Source organism: Terrapene carolina, unplaced genomic scaffold (assembly GCF_002925995.2).
Source record: "Terrapene carolina triunguis isolate 2854851 unplaced genomic scaffold, T_m_triunguis-2.0 Scaffold604, whole genome shotgun sequence".
NCBI lineage: Eukaryota > Metazoa > Chordata > Testudines > Emydidae > Terrapene > Terrapene triunguis.
In genome coordinates this window covers 1,204,517-1,226,451 of record NW_020664955.1, presented here as the reverse complement: position 1 = coordinate 1,226,451, position 21,935 = coordinate 1,204,517, and the positions used below count along the sequence as shown (strand labels likewise).

General features: G+C 54.9%; 2 protein-coding genes across 2 annotated transcripts; one reads left to right on the top strand and one right to left on the bottom strand.

Annotated features, from left to right (window-relative positions):
* The first annotated feature begins 5,330 nt into the window (after positions 1–5,330).
* On the top strand, positions 5,331–8,227 carry CLPS (colipase). Its single transcript, XM_024210528.2, has 3 exons — positions 5,331–5,510; positions 6,863–6,985; positions 8,096–8,227. The coding sequence occupies exons 1-3, from the start codon at positions 5,331–5,333 to the stop codon at positions 8,225–8,227; spliced, it is 435 nt and encodes a 144-aa protein (XP_024066296.1).
* Positions 8,228–11,077: 2,850 nt separating this feature from the next.
* ARMC12 (armadillo repeat containing 12) lies at positions 11,078–17,485 on the bottom strand. Its single transcript, XM_026659181.1, has 6 exons — positions 17,344–17,485; positions 14,923–15,071; positions 13,618–13,752; positions 13,172–13,345; positions 12,293–12,364; positions 11,078–11,416 (listed from the first exon to the last, which is right to left on the bottom strand). Exons 1-6 carry the CDS (start codon positions 17,480–17,482, stop codon positions 11,078–11,080), a joined length of 1,008 nt encoding a protein of 335 aa, XP_026514966.1. The 5' UTR covers positions 17,483–17,485.
* Between the last annotated feature and the right edge of the window lie 4,450 nt (positions 17,486–21,935).

Genomic DNA, 21,935 nt, shown 5'->3' with positions numbered 1-21,935 from the left:
CCCGGGGCCCCTGCCCGCTCCCTGCGCGCTGCGCTCCGGCTGGCTCCGGGAGCGCGATTCAGCACCGCGGAGAGCGCCCCCGCTGGGGAGCCGCCCGGCCCGGCCTGGGCAAAGGAGCCGGAGGCTGCGAATCCTCGCTCTAGAGTGGGGAAGGCTGTCCTGGGGGGATCGCGCCCTTGTGAGCCCGCGGGTGGGGGGGCTGGATGGAGAGATCTAGAGTGCGAACAAGCCAAGGAGACATGGCACATGTTCTTGCCCCCCTCCTACCCCCTGGTGCCTGCGCCCCCGCCCCCCGCCAAGCCCCCACCTCCCAGACACGCTCTTCCTCCGTCCATCATCCACTGCACACCAGCTGGGGGCCCCGCCCCTGTCCAAGCAACCAACCAGGGACTAGCCCCTGAATGGGGGCAGGGGGCTGTGCCTAAAACAAGGGACAGGAGAGGTGGGGAACCAGCCAAGCGGCTCTCGGGGCTTGTAGGGGGGAAGGACAATATGGTTATAGGGCCAGATCTTCAGCTGGGGGGAAATCACTGCAGCTCCACTGAAGTTAATGGTTCATTTAGCTGGAACAATTTGTGTAGTGGGGGTGCTGAGAGCCATTGAACCAAACTGTCAACCCTGGATGTGATGGAAACCACTTCAAGCCAGGGTGTGCGGCAGCCCCCCTCGTTCCAGCACCTATGTTTTAGTGCTGGTGAAAGTGCTGGATTGACCATCCAAGATGGGGAAGTCCTGTTTATTCGCAGATCAGATACAACACCAGTGCGTTTCCTCCTTCTTACTCAGCCTAGCTGCTCCTTACGTAGCTGTATCTCTGCTGGGAATTTGGGGGGAAATCTTCCCCCATTGCACTAGCCTCAATAGTGCTAGCACTGGCCACAGCAAATGGTGGAGGCAGGATATTATGCCTGTCGCATCTAACCCTGCCCTGACATAGTGGTAAAGCAACCTTAGCCCCATCTCTGTGGCTGCTTCCAGGGGCAGAGCAGCATTGTTGTTTATTTGTATTGCCATACGCATAGGAGCCGTAGTCCTAGACCAGGACGCCATTGCATCAGGTGCTGTACAAACCCAAAACAAAAGGACAGTCCATGCCCCGAAGGACCTACAATCTAAGTGCAGTGCAACACACAGCGAGATTTCCCAACAATGTCGTTGCTTTCCTGGGAGGAGGGATTTAATCGATACCTCGGTGTTAGCTTTCAATATTATCTGAACTCCTTTAAAAGGAAGAACTTTATTATTATTCTAGCTCATTTAGAAGGGATCATTTCATGTCCTGTAATATATACTACTTACTGGATTTTCCACTCCATGCATCTGATGAAGTGGGTTTTAGCCCACGAAAGCTTATGCCCAAATAAATGTGTTAGTCTCTAAGGTGCCACAAGGACTCCTCATTGTTTTTACTGTTATCTGAGATGATTGCACTGATCTGGAGAGTTTTCAGAGGACAGGGGAAGAGAGTTACACCAGAAATGCGTTTGACCCCACAGGGATCTCCTTTCTGGTTTCCCAAGGGCGCTGCGTCTACCAGGAGTAGGATGGCCAAGGCAGATGTTGGGATGGTGCTGAATTATTATGAATGACTGATTGATATGAATGTAGTAAGGCTTGGGACATCTGAATTTGCTAAAGGATTCTGGGAGCAGGGTTCTCTTAGTATCAGACAGTATGCTGAAATTGCACTTGAATACTGATATAACTATGGATTAGGAATGGTTAACCAGAGGCTCTGTGTGTGGGTATTTTAGCTGACGCTTTTATCATGGTTAAAGCTACGTTTTAGTCACGGGTATTTTTAGTAAAAGTCACAGACAGGTCACGGGCAGTAAACAAAAATTCACGGCCCGTGACCTGTCCATGATTTGTACTATATACCACTAACTAAAACTTGGGCGGGGGGGGGGGCGCAGGTGCTCTGGGGGGTGCAGTCCAGGGGTGCTGCAGGTGCTGGAGGGGGTGTCCCGGGAACCCTGCTGGTGCTGGGGGGGAGGCGGGCAGCAGCGCAGGGCCCGGGACCCCTGCTGGTGCTGGAGGGGGGGGGGCAATGGCAGCGCGCAGCCCGGGACCCCTGATGATGATGGGGGGGGGAGGGTTGGCAAGGCTGGCAGGCTCCCTATCCGGCTCTGACCAACATGTCCCTGCAGCTCCTAGTGGGAGGGAATGCCAGGGGGGTTCCACGCGCTGCTCCCGCCACAAACGCCTGCTACGCAGCTCTCATTGGCTGGGAACCACAGCCAATGGGAGCTGCAGGGGCAGTGCCTGCAGGCAGGGGCAGTGTGAAGAGCCCCCGGTCCCTCTGCCTAGGAGCTGCAGGGACATGCCGGCCACTTCTGTAGAGCCCCAGCCTCCAAGGTAAGCGCTGCCCCAAAACCCTGCCCCAGCCCTGAGCCCCCTCCCACACCCAAATTGCTGCTGTTGCTGGCCCAGGGGCTGCCCGGCCACAGGGCATATTTCAGGGGCATGTAACTCCTTTGAGAGTGAGGGGTATACGTACTAATAACATCATATGTGCAGTGGCAGTTCCCCAATTAATATCTAAAGAAGTCTGTGACCCTGTAGGATGGGGTCCCAGGGTAGCCAACACCTTGCTATGAGGGATTTTTGTGGGACTTTTGGACCAGAGGGCCTCAGGGTAGCCAAAACCTTGCTCTGGGGGACATTTGAGTACTTGAGAAGAGAAGAGAAGAGAAGAGAAGAAGAAGAGGTCTCCATCCAGGACTGGTAGCTATACCTGCTTTGTTTGCAATCAGGATACTGTGTAGGGCCAGCGTTGTAGGGCCTGAGGGTTTATGCTTGGGGAATTGAGGCTTATTAAGAAGACATATTGTATAACCTTTTACTGCTTGTGTGATTCTTTCTCAAATAAATTGCTGTGCATTAAGCAAATTGTATCTGAATTTTCACTGGTACAATCTGCCCAGCTGTGGGCCATTAAAGATCTGTTTCAATGGTCAGGACAATAAAAAGAGGGGCTGGAGAAACTCACCTGCTCCTGACCATCTGTTATCCCTCAGGATGGCTAATAAAAAGGCTGCAAACTGAAAGGGTAGCAAACAAGTTAATCATTGTTAAAAGTGGATGGAGTGTAACAGGTGTGAAACCTGCCCCGCTCCCAGTGCTGGGTTCCTTTTATCATCCAGTCAACCTGCGTCACTGAAATATTTTTTAAAGCAAATATATCCAAGAACAGGTGCTGTTTGCTGGATCCTTCTCGAGGCTCAATGCTGCCAAGTGTTTATCAGTAACGCTGTGGAGCTCTAGCAGACACTTTTCAGGAGTGCAAGGTACAACTGGACTGGCTGAGGAGAGAAGGTGGGCTGGATGTTTACAGGTTTTTGTCACAGTGCCCTGGCTAATTTATATTCAGATGCTACTAAATAGGGCTAATTAGACTATTTGCTCATTTCAGTGGAACGCCGACTCTTTTAGATCCATCTGGCTATACTGGAGAAATAAGTTTCCTAGCCCCCTTGTGGCACATTGTTTGGCACTGAAGTGGTTAAGTGGACTCGATTTACTGATACGGGTTTGCAAAGCAGCAGAATCAACTTTCATTTTATTATCGTATCCCTTTAAAATGAGGTAATAAGGGAGAGAGGATTGTCCGGTGCTTAGATCATGGGACCGAGCGCCTGGAGTTCTGGATCCTATTCCCGGCTTGGCCAACAAAGTCACCTTGTACAAGTCACATTAGCTCTTTGTGACTCGGATTCCCCTTTGTAAAATGGGGGGACAGTGCTTCCCTAACTCCCTGGCCCGAATTCACTACTGTGGTAAAGCTCGCTAAGGTCCTTGGAAGAGAGGTGCGATATAACTGCAGAGCAAAATAGAGTCAATGCAGCAAAACTGCCCAGACCATCTCGTAAGTCTCAGAGCTCTTTACAAATATTAATTAAGCCTAAGCAACTGGCCCAAGGTGACTCAGTGAGTCCAGGAATACAACCCACAAGCAATGACTCCCAGTGGTATAACCACTAGACAGCATTCCCACCTTGCAGAGGAGGACTCATTGGATAGCAATGGTAGCCTGTGATGTGAAATTGTCTCTTTTCTGGTGAAACCTTTGGGTTCCATTTGTATTAGCTCATGTGGGCCCTTTGCCTGTTTCTTCAGGCTGCGGAGCAAGCGTGGCTTGATCGCTCATGTGTATATTTTGCTTAGCTCACTTGGCTTCTTTCTCATGCCAGTGAATATGAAAGTGGAAGTTTGGAAAATGTAATGCTCCCTGTAAATGACCTAAAGGATGAAAATATATGGAGGTGGGCCCTAATCTGAACTCTGGGTTCAAATTCCATATATCCATCAAGGGCTGGATCAAAGCCATGACTCCCCCAAAAGCCTGGGCTTTGGAGATCTTGGGTGCCAATCCTGGAAAATCTGATCTCCTATTTCCATGGAGTAGATTTCATTTCTTGATCTCTCTGTTAAAAAAAACAAAACAGCTGTACAAAGATCTGTTTGATGGAGATAGAACCAGCTTCTGATTCTGTTCATGAAACATTTTCCCTTTGTCATAGGAAAAAAATTGCCAAATTTCCCTCAAATAGTCTGATATTTGGATCATGGCTAGAGAGGAAGGTCCTTGCTCAAATTCAAACAAAAATAATTACAATGGCGAGTTTAACTAGGAATAGGCAACTTAATTTCCTAGCAAACTCTTTCTCTTAATTCCCTTTGTTCATAGACCAAAATGTGTTTTCATGGGGCAGCTCCCTGTCTGTACCGATGGTTCTGGTTCAGTGCCATGATTTTCATTGGTTCTCTGCATTCGCAGCTCCCAGACAGAGCAGGGCTGGCTCATCAGAACCCAAAAGGGTGAAATCATTCCCCGCTTTGTGCTTTCCATGAGCTTGCTGACATCGCCTGTGAGGGACATGCAGGTGCACTAAATCATCTCCAGAGCCTTTGAGAATGATCAGAAAGACCCAAGAACAAACTGGGTGCTTCTTAGCTGGTACAGGAACCTCGAGGAGATAACAGCAGAGAAATGCTCTGATCCTGCACTCCTCACTCAGGCAAAACTCCCATTCACTTTAGTGGGTATTGTGCCCAAACAAGGACTTCAGTAACAGGCTCTAAGTCCTTGTACAGTATAAGGAGGCTTTACCAAGTCGGGGCGGTGAACTACACAGGCAAATTTGAGTTGAGATTGCCTGTGTAACTTGTGTAAGGACTGCAGGACTGGGGCCTTTCTTTGTTACTTTTGATTCTTCTCTTCTATTTCCACCTTCAATATTTCAGAGCATGAGAGAATTCGTGGGCTGGTTTGGCCTTATCAACAGAGAGAGGTGTGCTTACGTGATTGGGAGAGGGCTGGTGACGTGATGGCAGATCTGCTTTATAGCCCTGGTACGCTGCTGTGCACCTGTTCCTGCCCTGAAAGCCCCAGACGGGTTCTTTGGCTGCCCTACGGCCAGATGGCGAGCGCCCTGCTCCTGCTGCTGCTGCTCTCCCTCGCCTCAGCCCGGTCGTTTTCTCACCAGCGAGGCATCATCTTAAATTTGGTAAGAGGAGGCTGGGAAATGCAGTTTGCCTGGGCCCGATCCCACCTGCGCTCCAGGGAGGGAAAGTCTCTTGGAGCGGCGGGGAATTAGCTGCCCTGCAGATTTGCAGGCTGTGGCTCAGAATATCCCGCTGCTTCCTTTTGGTGTCCAGTCAGATTCCTTGGGAATTTCCTGTGCTGGAGGAGAGAGGTTTTCAAAGGCATCTGTTGCAGCTTAATACTTCATTTCAATTGATTTCCTTCATTCTAATGACTTTATGGGCGTTTCTGTGGCCCCTCCCCATGCTCGTATGGGAATAATTTACAACCTCGGATGGATTAATTCTAACTGCCTCACTCCCCATGGGGCAGGGAATGATCATTCTCCCAATTTTATGGATGGGGAAACTGAGGCACAGAGCGATTAACGGCCTGCTTTGCAGTGGTGTCAAACAATCCCATCGCCCATTGAAGCCAAGGGGAGGGGAAGGAGCTCAGCATCTCTGAAAATCAGACCATTGCTAAGTGTCATGGCCAAAAGGAAGCTTATGGCAGAGCCAGAACGGAGGTTTCTGGTGTCCTGGTCCAGGGCTTTAGCCATATGTCAGTTGCCACACATTGTCTTAACCACAAGCCAATTCACTGGGATTGTGACATAAAAGGTGATGGAGCCAGTCAGAATGTGTAACTCGAACCAAGCCCTGGAAACCACAGCCAGGGCCTTTGTGGGATTCAGGGTGAAGAGGGGGGAACGTCAGATTCTCGGACTAGGACACTGGGGCTGGGACACGCAGCCTTCTAGGCACATCCCAGCAATGGCAGATTTTGTGTGTGTGGAAGTGTGCACAATGGACTCACTTTTGGGGGTGGATTCTGCTATTCTTACTCATGATTTATTCAGGGCAAACTCCTATACACCTCCCTGGCAGTCTTACTTGAGTCAGGACTGAAGAAAAACTTCAGGATTTGGCCTACAGCGGATTGGATGAAATAAAACTTCATTTGGGGGCGGGGTGTGTGTGTGTGTGTGTGTGCGCACGCACACACGCCATAGGTGACTGGCCACCTCAGACAAGGTCCACTTGGTGTGTACGTGCCTATAAATACACACTCCGCACCGAGATATACTCATAAGAAACCACCCAGAGCAATTTTTTTTCACAGTCATTTCATTCCAAGTGGGACTCATGTTCTCCGCCAGCGGAGACTCGCCACAGCAGAGCTGGCTGGAGGCAGGGCCCGGCGTGCAGGTGACAGAGGGCAGCTGCAAGGTGTGGCTCCCCGTCTGTGATAGGAAGAGGCACAGGGAGACGGAGCTTAGCTCTGGGACCCTTGGGGGTCCATGCGTCGGCTCTCACTGTGCGTTCCTTCCAGGACAATGGGGAGCTGTGTCTGCAAAGTGCTCAGTGCAAGAGCAGCTGTTGCCACAAGACTGGCGTGTTAAGCCTGGCTCGTTGTGCGAACCGAGCAGCCGAGAATCAGGAGTGTTCCCCCAAGGTACGTGGCCCGCTAGCTCTGGCTCATGCTCCCACAGATGTGCCTTGTCCTTCCTCCTTAAGCAGCGGGTAAAGCAGCTGAGATCCGGATGTGCAGGCAGCTGATAGAGACCCACGTTTGCAAATTGTTTGTGAGTAACAACTATGGGAAGAGGCAAAGCTCCAGCAGCTCGAGGATCCCGGTTCAAACACCTTTGGGGTCCCTTTTCTGTGACATGCCGCTAGTCCCTAGTGCTCTTTCTCCTTGTGCCACCCCCTCGAAAGTTCTTGGGTGCCCTCAACACCTTCCGTGCAGCCAGGGCTGGATTTTCAAGGCAGGTCCCTCCCAGTCTGGGGACACCTCTTCTCCAAGGTAGCCCCCATTCCCCCTCTAGTAACAGCTGCTTTCTGAAGGAAGGCTGCCTGGCTCCCTTGCCCTCTTGGCAGGTGCTTACCTAGTCATGGCGCCCAGCAGCCACTCTGCGGGGCCTTCCTAATGCCCCACTCAAAGCCTGGGCAACTCTAGGGCTTCCCATTTAGCTGCCTCCGGCAGTGGTGTCCTAGCCCCAGATGTGGCTGATGATTTGTTTCCAGACTGTGCTGTACGATTGCACAGGAAGGCCCGATCCCTGCCCAGAGAGCTCAGGCTGGACGGACAAAGAGTGCGGAACAGGGTAATACCACCTCCGGGTCAATACATGGAGGTATCAGTGTAACTGGGCCTGCTGGGCAACAGCGGGTTTAGAATGTGGGACCCTCACAGCTAAAATCACGACACTTGGCTGCTTGAGCTAAAGGACCACATTTCCTACCTGGAACTCTTGTATGGACCAGCCAGTAGAGAGTGACAAAGACCCACACTGCATGAGGTGCGTTACTAGACACCGTCTCACCCCATTGGCCCCTCCCCTCGCCGTTATGAGCTGGCTGGTTGTTTGCAGGCATCATGGCAGAGGTGGGATTTGAATGCAGGGAGGGCTTTGTGGAGCTGCTCAGGAAGGGTGTCCCACAGCAGAGAGCTGGTTGTAGGAGAAGCAGACTGGTTTGCTGAGGCCTTGCTGGTAGACGAGAGGAGGTGCTGGGCATGCTGCAATGTGCCGTACTATTACCCAGACCTTTGTGTCCCCTGCAGAGCATCTATGGGGTTTACTACAAGTGTCCCTGTGAGAATGGCTTAACCTGCGAGGCCGATAAGAGCATCGTGGGATCCATCACCAACACCAACTACGGCATCTGCCAGGATCCTGGGAGCTCGTCCAAGTAAAATGGAGTAACAGCATAGGAAATGTTCCCATGCACGTGCCCCACAGCCGTACCCCTTCCCACGCACGTGCCCCACAGCCGTACCCCTTCCCACGCACGTGCCCCACAGCCGTACCCCTTCCCACGCACGTGCCCCACAGCCATCACCGGTTCCCACTCATGCACCCCTCCTCTCCACCATATCTACTGTATACACCAGGCACCTCTTCCCATGCTCCTTTCCCCACACCTCTCACTCCACCACATACAGATACCTGCCTTGTTACATACTTATCCCCATACCCGCTTCCACCCAACCCACACACTGATCCCTTCTGCTGTCACCAACACCTGCACCCATCCCTCCACACCGACCCACTCCACACACATACACACCTACACTCAGTTCTGCTGGAGTAACGCACAGGGATCCTGAATGACATTTGATTATCGGGTGTCCCTCTGTGCTGGGTCTAACAATTCAGAACACCCTTCCCGTGTATCTGGGTGAAACAAGAACGCATCAGTTCAATACCCTCCAAGAGCCATTATTGTCTCTCCCCCAACCCCCCAAAATAACTACCTGCCTCTATCGCGTGCTGTATCTTCAGCTGACACTTTGCAAAAGGGGCTGCAGTCCCCTTCCTGGTGCCCCCTCCTGAATCCCATTCTTCATAAGCCGTGCCGTCCTTACCCAGCCTTGGCCCTGACTTCCCACTGATTACATCATTGTCTCTCTTTCTGCAATAATTGACTGGCTTCTCCATGGTGCTGCAGCAATTCTTGTGCCCATCCATATCACCCTAACCGCATCCAGCTGGGGATTGGGGAGCGGGGGGAGGAAGGAGTTCTTGTTGGACTTTCCAGTAAAACTTTTCTTCTCCTGGGGTAACATGAGATCAGGCATTGTTCCCCACCTCCTCCAGTTAATGCAGAGGTAGCAAGGCCAGGACCTGTTCCAGGGACCAAGATACAGGGAGCAAGGGGTCTGTAGCAGGTGGGAAGGGAGAGGCTGGGTGGGAGATAGGGTAGATGGGACTTCAGACCAACTCAAAGAAGGCTCATGCCTTGGGCAGAACAAGGTTGGAGAGGATTTCCTCTCTGGGTGAAATCTACCCCTGCGCATTGAGTATTTCAGGTGGTACAAAAGCCCTGGTCCAGGGTGAATTTATCTCCTAGACTGATGCTTGCTCAGTATTAGCACTGGGCATATAACTGCGATCAGTACTGTAGCTGGTTAACTCAGCCAGTCATTCTCCCTGTGGACTCCGCAGGGCAGATTGCAATTTCCTCAGATTGAGTCCATCACTGAACTCATTCAACTAGCAGCTTTCTTTGCTCTCCAGCCAGACCTCATCTCCCAGGGTGCACCATGGCCACGCGACTCCCACAATGCACTGCCTCTCCTCCCCCTAAGAGGAGATCATGGTGCATTGTGGAAGACTGAGTCCAGTCAGGGAGCCTGGTCTACAGAGGTGAATGGGAGCATGAGGCACCCAAACTACAATTCCCATGAGGCACCACAGCAGCCTTTCAGAATTGAACCATTTTGGTTTTCAGCCAGAATACTTCAGACTTTGATTTTTATTTCTCTCCAAAAGTCAAATTTTTCAGCAGGGAAAACCCCATTTTCTGACCAGCTCTATTCACACCACCTCCTAAGTGGTGTTACCAGAGAGCTCTATGTACGTGTATATAATCTGTAATTATGTGTAAATACTTAATAGATAAGGTGCTAATAGCGGGCAGAGTTCCTGGGTTTTGTCCACCCCTAGGCTGCCAGTTACAGCCCTGCATATGACCATCTTTGCCCTTCCTGACGCATCAGTGACACTTGTCATTGGCCAGCTGGGTCCATGCCTAGCAACCGGGACAGAGGGGTGCAGCCCAGAGCCAGGACTGGCTCTCCGTGTACTTGAAAGAGGAGCAAATTCTGCAGGAGACCCTCCGCCCCTGAGGCCTCTTCCTTTGGCAGGGAATAGGAGAAGGGGTCCAGGAGGCAGCTGGGCCCCAGGCCAATTAGAGCTTTGCTGGTGGGGCCTACCACCTTGCATTTGCCACAGGAGCTGTGGGGCAGGCAGCATGGCATGTGGGCATAACAGCCTCTCCCCAGTCTGCTTTGCTCAGCATTCGCCCCATACTAAGCCCTGGCTGTGACTCCGCTTTGAGCCCAAGCCCCACTTCCGTCCATGCACCAATCAGTCTGACTTGGGTCAGCCAGCACGCAGGCCTCAGCGCCTAGGACCCAGCTAGGGGATGGGTCAGAGCCCAAGTCACACCATGACTCAGGCCCAAGCCCCTTCTGCAGCGTGGACACAGCTCGAGCCACAGACCCAAGTCAGAAGGTCTGCGTGGTGCAGTATGGCCGCGTTGGCAAAGCTGCGAGACCCGGATCGGACAATGACCTGTCCGGTTTTACAAGGCAGTGTGGATGCTCAAGTGTGGACTTGGAAACATCATATCCCCAAGCTCAGATCCCACCACTCTGGACATAGAGGCTTTGTCTGCCCTGAGGGTTTGCCCCGATTCCAGTCACCTTGTCGCAGTTTATACTTACCCCGGTTTCAAGCAGGGGTGAAGCCCCCCCCGGTGCGAATAGCAGCTTTGCCTGTCTGCACTGGGGGGTTGCAGTGAGGGCTGGAATCAGGGCAAATCCCCAGTTTAGCTAAGGCCTGAATTTAGTTACCAAGGAGGGGTGCAGGGGATGTTTCCCAGGGGCTGCGGTGCTGTGCCAGGAGCCAGTGACATTGGGTTCTTCCTGGGGAAAGACAGAGACGGACGGCAACGGCCCCTCGCTCCTGAGCTCTTTTATTAGCCTCTGGTGATTCTTCTGGTCTGATCTGGTTCTACCCCATCCCCGCCGCGAGCCAGCTCAGGGGTTGTCGTCCTCATCGAAGTAGGAGCAGTCGATGCGCTGCCTGCTGAATTTGGCCTCCTCCTCCTTGCAGAGCTGGAGGCTCAGGATGACCTTGCAGGCCTGGATCTGCACCTCCTCCTCCGGGTGGATGATGAGGGAGAGCAGGCGGTCGGCCAGGTGGGAGTCCTCTCCGAAGAGCGCCTCGTGGAGGGACAGCTCGTTGTACTCCCAGTGCACCGACTGGTACTGCGGGGTCAGGCGCCCCTCGCTCAGCTTCTCCACGAACACCAACATCTCATAGAGCAGGTTGCCGGGCAGCGAGGCATGGAAGAGGTTCAGAAAGTCGGGGTGCACCTGGGGGCCCACAGAAGGTACTGCTATGGGCTGAGTTCATCTCCACCTTCCCCATACATGTTTCCCTGCCATGGCTCTGCCAGGTGGGAATGTGGGAGGGAGGGTGGAAGATCCCTCCCCAAAGGCAATGCACAGGGTCCCGAGGATCTGGGGGGATTCTGATCTAGCCAGGGCCGTAGATTTCTGCTCATCCTTGCCAGCCTCAAAAGAAGGAGCAACAACAGCAGTTTCTCTGCGCTTGAGCCAGACTCCTGAACCCTGCCCAATGAGTGTGGAGCGTTCTCAGGTGCTGGCTTTCTGCTCCTGCTGGGCCTGAAATGCTTCAAGATCAGCCTCTTGGGGGATCCCAGACCCACCAGCCTCTTGATGGAGAAGGATGGGGCAGGAAAGTTAAGGAGGCGTATAGGAACCTCAGCTACCGGGAGCGGTTCGGTTCCAGGGCCTGGAGCAGAGAGTGGGGGGGAGCAGGCACGCAAGGGGAGGCGGGGGGAGAGCACTTTGCTGCCCCACCCCACGTTAACGCTCAGCGTTTCCAGGCGCAGGAAACCAGGGAGAGCGTGTTTTCTTTCGGTGGGTTGGGTTTTTGTCCAAATCAGCAACTGCATCCAAACCAGGGCCAATCTGAATCAGAACTTCCAAGGGTATTCAGCCTGGCGCACAGCCCCAGCGGGGAAACGTCAGCCTGGGCAGCTGAAGTTTGGCAAAGTCATAAGCAACTGGGTCTTATAAGGGGAAAATGCCAGGCACAGCCTGTGCCACCTATAATATAGGACTCCAGATGCCCCCGGCCTTGCCTCCTCTGTGCTCCCTGCTCTCCTCTGCCCCGGGCCCGGCTCTTCAAGACACTCCCAGCCCTGCTAGCAGGCTGTCCCTTACCTGGCAGTTCATGATGTCATACAGAAGGTCTTCTTTCTGGGCCAGGTTGCTCAGCAGCTTGAGCACCTGCACCTAAGGAAACAGGGCAGGGTGTCTGAGCACATGACTCAGGGAGGGGAACGCCACTCCAGGCCCCGTCGCTGCTGAAGCAAAGGTCAGTGTCCAGCAGGAGCCACTGAAGGGAATGAGGTGGGAGAACTCACAGCTGCTCACTTCAGCCCCAGCCTCACCCAGCAGGGGGCGCTGTAGGGCATGGGCCTAGGATCAGTGGCTGTGGGGGAGCTCCCAGCTACTCCAGTCCCAGCCTCACCCAGCAGGGGGCGCTGTAGGGCATGGGCCTAGGATCAGTGGCTGTGGGGGAGCTCCCAGCTACTCCAGTCCCAGCCTCACCCAGCAGGAGGCGCTGTAGGGAATGGGGTAGGAGCACTGACTATGGAGTGCTCCTGGCTACTCCAGTCCCAAGCTCTCCCAGCAGAGGGCACTGTAGGGCATGGAGCAGGAGTGCTGGCTGTAGGAGAACAAGACCAGCCTAGTGGTCTGAGCTCAGGAGTGGGAGCCCATGTCTCCTGCAGTCCAAGCTGAGCTGGGACAGGGACACACGGTGTGGGTTTAGACAAGTCCCAGTTTCCCATCTGTAAATCCGGTCTGAGGGGTGAGGCGAGTGGAGTTAATTAGTTAGTGCTTGTAAAGCACATGGAGGACCAGTCCTGTGTACTACTGGGAGTGTGGCAGAGTCGCCCAGCAGCCCCCGTAGGGAACAGCTCGAGGGCAGGGTGTGGAAGAAGCTCACGTGGACTCCTGTCCCAGACAGGGACTCCCCATCCGTCATGGTGCAGGAGCTCCTGGCTGGAAGGAGAAGGAATGCCCCCATTTCTATACCTGGGTCAAAGTGCTCCCCGTCTGCAGGATCTCCATCAAGGAGGGTATAATCCGTCTCAGGAGCGGGTGGGTGTGATCCGGCAAGGGCAAGCCGTTCAGCAGCCTCAGGCCAGCAATGTGCAGCTCCGTGTCCCAGATGGTGGTGACCAGCTCCAGGATCTTGGGCACAAACTCCTGCACGGAAAGACAGAGCGGCCCCATGGCAGGTCACCCGACTCCAAAGGCCTGGGGCAAGTGCAGCCCCCTAGCCACGCCCTCCAAGGGTGCCTGCTACTGGACTTTGTGTGACTCTAAAGAAGGACCCCCACACGTTTCCCTTCAGAGAGAAAGATCAGCGCAGGCAGGGAACCGATACAGCCGACCCCAGAGGCAAAGGGCTGAGGGGTAACATTGGAGCCAAAGGAGTCCAGACATATTGAGTGAGAGTCAGAGAGGGGAGCAAATACCTGGATTTTAATTTTAAACTTCCGGATACCAGCGAACGCCTTGAGGGCATTTAACGCCTGGATTTTGATGCCTTTATCTTTGTCATCCAAGGCTGAGGCCACCTGTCTGATGTCCTCATAGGTACAGGCTGAGGCCTGGAGAAGTAAGATACAGACATGGGTAGAGCTGAATTAAAACACATGCAGGGGCATCTCACTTCTGAGTCATTATTTGTGCTCCTAAATGTAGGTACTGGGGGGGGGCCGGGAGCCATACAAGTACCTGGGGGAGGGGAGCCAACGGAGCTTCCTTTCCAATCAGTTTGCCAATGGGGTTACTAGGCAGTGAGCTGCTGAGCCCAGGCAGAGCCCCACCAAGCCCAGGGCTGGAGCCCTGTTACTGTCTCTTAAAGCCGGCCATGTTCCAGCCAGGGGACCAACCCTGCCATGTGAGGGCCACCGTTTACAGGGGTGAGGGACAAGAATAGGATTAACTCTGCCCCCATGTCTGTTCCATCCCATCTCTCCCACTGAACCACACCAGCAAGGACCCAGAGGCCCTCGCAGTGCGCGAGAAGGATGTCCCATGTCTACCGCCCTCCTGGGGCACTTGGTCTATTTAATTTTGTACAACAGATCTAGCAACCGTTTTCGCCCAGCCCCACTAGCTTGTCCCATTCCCTCTGCTCTGCTGTGGTGCTCGCGTTACATTAAGAGGCCTGCACCACCCCTTCAGCCGCTCCACCTCAACCTGCTGTCTGTGGCCTGCAGTGCGGAGTGAGGTGTCTGAAGGCGCCCCGGGCTTTTCTCTGAGCTGGGCCAGTGCAGCCACTGGGAATAGCTAGGAGGCTCGGTACATGCACAGACACAAGGTCGTTGAAGCTGAGGGAATTCTGAGCACAGACCGGGGGGGTGCTGGTTTCCAACAGGGTCTTCCCAGAGTTAGAGAAACGACGTGATAAGAAACCGGCCTCTCTTTGTTAATAAACATGAGAGTGGGGATCTAACCAAATCCTCAGCCCCTTCAAACTCACGCAGTCCAGAGCCAGGCTTTACAGCCTGGGCCCATCTCTCGTTAAACAGCGTCTCACCTGCTTGGCCCCATCAGGGCGAGATTCTTTGGCATCATGGAACAGCAAGCAGAGTCCCCTGAAAACTCATTGAGCCTGTGATGCCAGCTGAGGTCAGAGCCTGGCTCGGGAGTTGCACCCCGGTCCTTCTCTCTGCCTTCCACCTTTCCCCCCGCCCCAGAATCTCTCTTCCCCCCGCACCCAGCAGGTTTGGAAGGAGTTCTGATTGGAAGGACCAGCCTGCCTTTGCTCTCACCTCTGACTCCAGCAGGTAAACGCAGCGGGTGATGCTGTGTAATATCATGCTCTTGGCGTAATCGTCCTGCTTCTGGTTCAGGGAAACCAGGAGCCTCCGCAGCTCTCCGGAATCTTTCACACCAAAATTCCCAGGCTCTATGGCGAGTCCTAGGAACAATCACCCGTCAATAAGTCACCAGCGCGGTGTGGAGGGCACGGCACAGGGAGCAGAGTTCACCCCCTGGCAGCTGGTGTGATGCCACCCAGCCTGCAAGCTGAGCTCCAAGAGGAGAGCAGCCAGGGGAGGCTTTTAATTCCATAAGGCAGTGTGCCTCGGTTTCCCCATCTGTAAAATGGGGATAACGATACTGTCCTCCTTTGTAAAGCACTGTGAGATCTACTGAGGAGGGTGTTATTATTCTGAGACAGACAGAGACATTTCCTTGCTCAGCTCTGGGGCCACGTGTGACAAAGCCCAAACCCAGACAAGGCCAAGGGGTCTTGTTTGCCAGAAGCTTTGCCGTGGTTCATGGACCTTTCAGGCAACTTCAGCTGAGTTCCTCATGAACTCCCCTCGCTCCCCAGGATTTAGCATCTCTCCCAGACTCTGCAATATGCTGTGCTCCCGGCTGAGTTTTGCTCTGAGTTTTCAGGCTGGCTCTGGGGGTGCAAAGACCACACGAGCCAGACCCAATAAACCAAAGGTTCACTGACCCCAAATGAACTGAAACTGAAGCGTCCCACAGGCTGTGGGCCAGGCTGGGCGGAGAGGGCGAGCAGGCGTCCCTGTTCACCTGGACCATCCCCGTCTCCCATCCCTTTCAATGGGAACGGGGATTTTGTCCCTTTTCCACCAAGCCCCTGAGCAGTCTGATCATCTAACGGGGAAAGGAAGGATTCCAGGAGAGAGCCACGTGCGCAGGGCACCAGGCTGGCATGTAGAAGGAGTGAGGGGAGTTTATACCATGAGTTCAAGGCAAACAATCCAGCCATTCAGAACAGTACTCAGTCATGTGTCCCGTTGGGGAACTTGACCCAGGGCCCTGATCCAGTTCTCCATCCCAGCTCCCCAGACTGAGACACTGTGCCCACCGCCTCTCCGTGAGTGGGGCTGTTCTAACCTGCCGCGGCACTAGGGGTACCCCTGCCGCGATGGGTCGGAGCATGCACCGGTGGATGGGAGGTGGACACCAATAGCTCACCACGGCCCAGCGCAGAGGTTTAGCATTACGGCAGGGAGAGGAGAGCCTAACACAGCAGCCGGCGAAGCCTGGAGAGCCGGTGCTGGCACCGGTACCGGCACTGCGCTCTGCAAGAGGATGACACAAAGATCCTCCTACAAACCCCCGAGGGCCAGCAGTTTGGGAATAGCCGCATGCTGCAGGTTTTGCAGATTGGTCAGATAGCCTAGAGCGGCAGGTTGGCATCAGACCATAGGATCACACTGGCAAAATTCCAGCGAGGCTGCTGTAGACGGGCAATCCTGTACCAGCCACCTAAGTTACCTGGGAGAGGGGTCCCCCTGCTAGCAGTGAGGGAATGACACTTTCAGGGAGGGGAGAGAGAGAGATGGGCTTTGAGCTTTAACGAGGCCTCACTCAAAATTAGGGCAATAAACAAACCAGACAAGCAAAATAACCCAGTGCAATTTAGAATCATGACAATAACAACACAGAGGTGACAGAACAACTGTTCCGTAGCCTGGACTGTTCTAATCAACACTCCCACGGCGTGTGCCTTCAGTAAAAACGTTGATTGTACATAATCGTGACGCTAGCTGAGCCTTTAAAACTTCCATTCGCCCTCCTTTCGCTAGCAAGCTAACGCTAAGGGCCTCAGGCTCCCCTGATGAGAGGGGGCAAGTACACCTCTCCCCCTATATAACTCTGTCCTCGGGAGCCAAAAAATCTTACTGCGTTATAGGTGAAACCACGTTATATCGAACTTGCTTTGATCCGCCGGAGGGCGCAGTCCCGCCTCCCCAGAGCGCTGCTTTACTGCGTTATATCCGAATTCGTGTTATATCGGGACAGAGGTGTATCATTACGAGAGAGGGGCCTGGGCTGCAAAGTTAGCTCTGGATCCAAACTCCCCAGAGGTTGTTTGAATCCAGGATTTTGGCTTGGACTCATCTCCAATAGATGGGGAAACTGAGGCCCAGAGAGGTGAAGTGACTTGCCCAAGGTCGGCCAGCAGCAGAGCTGGGATTAGAACACAGGGGCGCCTGTTTGCTCAAATTCCCCTCGAGGCCACACCAGCAAGCACTACAGGAGGCTCACGGGGTATCAGCGACAGGAGTAACTTCTCCTTGAGGGCCTGATCCCTTCTGCTAGCCCAATGGGCCGAGCCCTCCCGCCGGGGCGAAGCTGCTGTGAACGGCGCCTGTGAACGGCGCTGCACTGAGATCTCCTGGAAGCAGGCGGCTGCTCCCACTACTCACTGGCTATGCTGACAGGCTCCAGGCTGAAGGGGGGGCTGTTCAGTCCTGCTCGGATGGTCTTGTAGAGCAGGTAGATGGCCCCGGCTCCCGTGGCCACGCTGAGCATGTTTTTACGGGTACACATCTCTAAATACTCCATCTTCTTGCCTTGCTGCCTGGCGGCATCTGAGGGAAACACCAAGAACCCACTGGGGGGGGGGCGGAAGGGGCTGTGTTCTAGAACCGGAACTCCCAGGGGCCCAGAACAGTGGCTTCAGATAGGCCCCCAGCTGGAAATACTCAGCTGCTCATCACATGGTTTGTGATGTCACTAGAGTCCATCATGGCATCTGTGGCACATCTGCCCCAGGTATGTTTCCTACTGGCTTGGGGAGGGGGTGGGAGGAAGGACTCCTGGGTTCTGTTCCTAGCTCAGACTGTGTCAGCTTGGGCAAATCCCTTCCCCTCATCTGTGAAATGGGGACAATGATACTCCCTTTCCCTGGTAAAGTGCTTTGAGATCCACGCATGACAAGTGCTGGGAAAGGGCCAGTGCGGGACGGTACAATGACTAGGAATTGGCCAAGTCTAGTTTTAAATGTCTCAACCAATAGGGCTCCCATCTCTTCCTTTGGGAGACTATTCCACAGTTCTCACCATCAGGAGGTTTTCTGATGTCAGCCTCAATGGTCCCTTGCCTCGGTTGGTCCCTTCACTCCTAGAGACACCTCCCTTTACCAGGATTAAACTATCCCTCCTCTCCCTGATGTCTGAACCCATCAACTGTTTGGAGCAGGAAGGGGCTCTCACCTCAGCCACCCCAGATCCAAACACCTGCAGGCTCTGGGGAAGTTCAGATCCGCAGCAGGGTCAGGATCCAAATTCTGCAGCTATCAACTTTCTCTGTTGTGAGTCTAACCGGCCCCTGGATCCAGCTGTGGATCTGAACGCTGGTTGCTGAGTGGTGGACTGTTCTCCCATTCCCCCCCCCCTTCCCACCTCGGTCACGGGCGGGGTGATGGAGCGCTCGGCCCGTGCGATCGAAACCTTGCACTGTTTGCTGGGGATGCAGCCGCAGGGGGTTGTTTGTTTGCCAGTGAGGGGGTGGGGGGTTGCTGCTTTGGGGTGGGAGTCAATCACCAGTGTCTTTTAAAGCATGGTGCTCTGGCCCCTGTGTGACTGTCTAGCACCCCTGACAGGATGCCAGAAGTGCTTGGAGGCAGGAGAGCAAGGCCTTCTAGACTGTTCTTTCTGGAGAGCCTGGGGGGGCCAAGGTGCGTGTGATCTATGAAAGGGGGGCAGTGTTGCCTAGAGCGTAGAGTACTGGACTGGGACTCAGGAAAGCTGGGTTCTGTTCCTGACTCTGTCGCTGGCCCATTGCACCATGCCGTGCCTCGGTTTCCCCGAGGGATAGTGCTACTGCCCGCCTTTGTAGAGTGCTTTGAGATCTGTAGATGAAAAGCACCGTATTGCAGCAAGATATTAGTGCAGTCACTGGGAGCCAGCACCTGTGTGATGAGAGTGTAACTCTGCTACTGCCCCAGCTCCATCTCTCTAAAGGGGGTGCGGGATTGGGAGCCTCTGGGACGCGCTCCTTGAACCCAAGGGCCCCAGCCGGCTCTTGCTGCTGGATCCCTTGAGGCAGATCCAGCATACGCCATTGGAGGGCAGCAAAGTCCTGGAGATGGCCAGACGGTTTCCACCGGCCTCCCCACCATCCAGCCTCCGAGGGATCCTCCCCGGCAAAGGCACCATTTCCACAGCGTGCTGGACCAAGCGGGTGGGCTGGAAGAAGACACCCTTTTGTGCTCCCTCCGAGCTCCCTGCCTGCTGCACAGAAGGCTGCGGCTCACCCAAACTCTCCCACCAAACCCGCCTCTTACTGCAGATGCTCCAAGTGTTTCCAATCACTCTCCCCACCCCTGCCCCCAATCTCACCCCCGGAGCTTCCCAGAAACAGGAAGGTGCCACCTGGATCGGTGCTGGGCCACTCCACCTGCCCCAGTGTGGCCCAGGGGTGCTATGCTCCCTCAGGTGAGAGGTTACACCCACGTCTTGACCCCTGGCTGCTCTGCCACAACAGTGGTGTGGGTGTTAATCTCAGTGCCCTGAGCAAACCCCAGCTTGGGTCATGCTCGGCCTCTCCAGGTTCTCCCGAGAACTGGGGGCAGGATTCTTCCCTTCCTGTCTCAAACTGTTCGGGAAGGTGGTAGTGCCCCGTCAAACGGCTGTCCCGTCCTACTCCAGAGGTGGCCGCATTTCAGCGGCGGGGGACGTGAGCTGGCATATTAGGGCTGTCCCTCGGTCCCCTGGCACCGCGCTGCCGGCTGGAATGTGAACGGCTCAGCTGTGTGCCACAGGCCCTGTTCTGCAGACTCTAGTGGGGATTCTGCGGTGGCTGGGGGCTCAGCCCTGCACAGCAGGAGTGTATGGGGGGGCAGGGGAGCATGTGGGAATGGGGGCGCTGAGAGATCTGGTCCCAGCGCCAAACACATTCAGGATTTTACAGCTCGGACCTATATTTACTGGTGAGGCTGCAGCTTTATTTTGGCAGCTTCTGCTGTGGTAAATATTGGTTTAAACCGAAAACCAGCCGCCTGACTCCGGGAGCCTTAACAAATGCAAGAAGGGGCCCTGGCGAGTGAGGTGCTGGGGAGCTCTCAGAGCAGGGGGACACCCTGGGGGGGCAGGCACACAGGCATCAAGGAGGGCAGAGCCTGGCAGAGCGTGGTGCTGGGGCAGGGACCCAGGTGAGTCACACCCAGCATGCAGGGGGCCTGCGTGTCCAGCCTGGCCCACGGGGGCATCGCTGGTGCTCGTGCAGAAATGGATGCGCTAGGCTTTGGGCATGAGAAGCAACAGGTGATGAGGCAGGGGCAGGAGATCAGCTGATAAAGCAGGGGACTTCTTTTCTCAGCTCTACTCCGCTAGCAAAGTAGGGGCAGGCAAAAAGCAGTGGGGTGAGGAGCAGGGCCCATGTGTGCACCGGGGTGGGGGCTGAGGGACAGGAGCTGCCCGAGGGAGACCTAAGTCCATGGGGTTTGCATTTAGTTCTGAGCCTGGCAGGGGCACGGTCTCTTCTCAATTGCAGGAGCAGGTCCAGCTCCCCTGGCAGTTCTGTCTCCTGCACGCGTGAGCCTCCCCATGTCTGAGGAATGGAGCTGTGACTTGTAGGCCATGGTTGTGGAGGACGGTGAGCTCTCTGGTATCGAGGGCCAGCCCCAGGCAGCGCTTTGCCAGTCAGGACAGAGACCTGGCCCCGTCCCGTGGGAGGCGGCGCAGGGAGCGGAGCAGCAGGGTTGCGTGCTTGCGGTGACCTGTGTTATTAGGCAGATGGACGTTCTGTACCGGCTGGAGCTTTCTCAGGGCGATGACTTCATCCCTAGGTGTACGAGTTGCCGTAATGACGCTGGGAGGCTCCCAGCGACATGATTCTGCTAGGATGAGACATGCCCTCACACATACACCCCATCCATGCCTGCCCAGTCACATCCATGTGAACCCAGCACCCAGCCCCGCCCCGCACACCCGTGGGCACCGACACGCCCGGCTCTGAGGCAGGAACCCGGTTCCATGGCGGCTGCAGCCAGACGGCGTGGCAGGGGCAGGGGGTGCCCACAGGCTGCCATTCCCCGGCCTGCCCACCCAGCCCCACCGTCAGTGAGCTGTTTATGCTTCTAAAAACACACACACGCACGCCGAGGCCTCGCGCTCCCTTCCGCTGAGTGGCTCCCTAAAGACTTTTCGCTCTGTCTCTCTGTCTTCCTTCCCCTCCCCCTCGCCGGGCTGTTTTTAATGCCGAGGGTACAGGATGTTCTGTTCTCTCTCTCACTCTCTCTCGCCCCCCCCCTTCCTGTTGGGCTTGTGGCCTTCACCTTTTTTAACTCTTTAAGGAGAGGGGCTGTGTTTGCCCTCCCCAGGTTGAACAGCTGATGGCTCCCGCAGCCCACAGCAAACTCCCGCTGCCAGCCAGAGGCTCTGTTTGCTTTGATGGGAGGGGGGGAGCTGAGCAGTAAGCAGCCTGGGGTTTATTATGATCAAGGAGGGTATTTTTCCCCCCTCTCCGTGGTGTAAATTCCCTCCCCGTTGCGCAGCGCCTGTGCTTGCTACGCTCCAAGGCTTGGATGGCAAGGCAAGGGGAGGGGACGGCCTGGCCGGATGGAGACAGGGGCCATTGGGCGAGAACTAGCTTGAGCCTGGGAAAATCCCTGCTGGAGCCAGGCGTGCCTTTTCCCCAGACAGGCTCTCTCGGCCCTGGGATTTATAAGCTGGATTCGTCTCCAGAGTGTCGATCAGGAGAGGCTGTGGGCGGCTCAGCCCCTCTGAAAATCTGGCCTGTGTCTAAAGCTGGGCAGCCAGACGCTGAGCCAGACGCTTTTGAAAAAACTTTGGCCTAAGTGGCCTGGCCAAGGTCACACAGCAAGTCAATGCCAGAGTCAAATAGAACCCAGGAGTCCTGGCTCCTCCTCCTGTGTTCTCTCCATCCCCACGACCCCGCTGTCTTTGCAGTAGGCAGCACTGGTCACATCAGCTCTTCTGTTTTCCCAAAATCTATAGATTGGGCTTGATTCCCCCCTCACTCACCTGGTGTAAAATCAGGAGTAACTCCACCG

What these genes read in the sequence shown, in the direction of transcription:
- CLPS (XM_024210528.2), top strand. Translation starts at nt 5,331, where the DNA reads ATGGCAGATCTGCTTTATAGCCCTGGTACGCTGCTGTGCACCTGTTCC. An exon ending in GAGGCATCATCTTAAATTTG is followed by an intron (nt 5,511 to 6,862) that starts GTAAGAGGAGGC and finishes CGTTCCTTCCAG; the next exon opens with GACAATGGGGAGCTGTGTCT. An exon ending in ATCAGGAGTGTTCCCCCAAG is followed by an intron (nt 6,986 to 8,095) that starts GTACGTGGCCCG and finishes TGTCCCCTGCAG; the next exon opens with AGCATCTATGGGGTTTACTA.
- ARMC12 (XM_026659181.1), bottom strand. Translation starts at nt 17,482, where the DNA reads ATGGAGTATTTAGAGATGTGTACCCGTAAAAACATGCTCAGCGTGGCC. An exon ending in GGAGCCTGTCAGCATAGCCA is followed by an intron (nt 15,072 to 17,343) that starts GTGAGTAGTGGG and finishes GATTGTTCCTAG; the next exon opens with GACTCGCCATAGAGCCTGGG. An exon ending in ATGACATCATGAACTGCCAG is followed by an intron (nt 11,417 to 12,292) that starts GTAAGGGACAGC and finishes GTGGGCCCCCAG; the next exon opens with GTGCACCCCGACTTTCTGAA.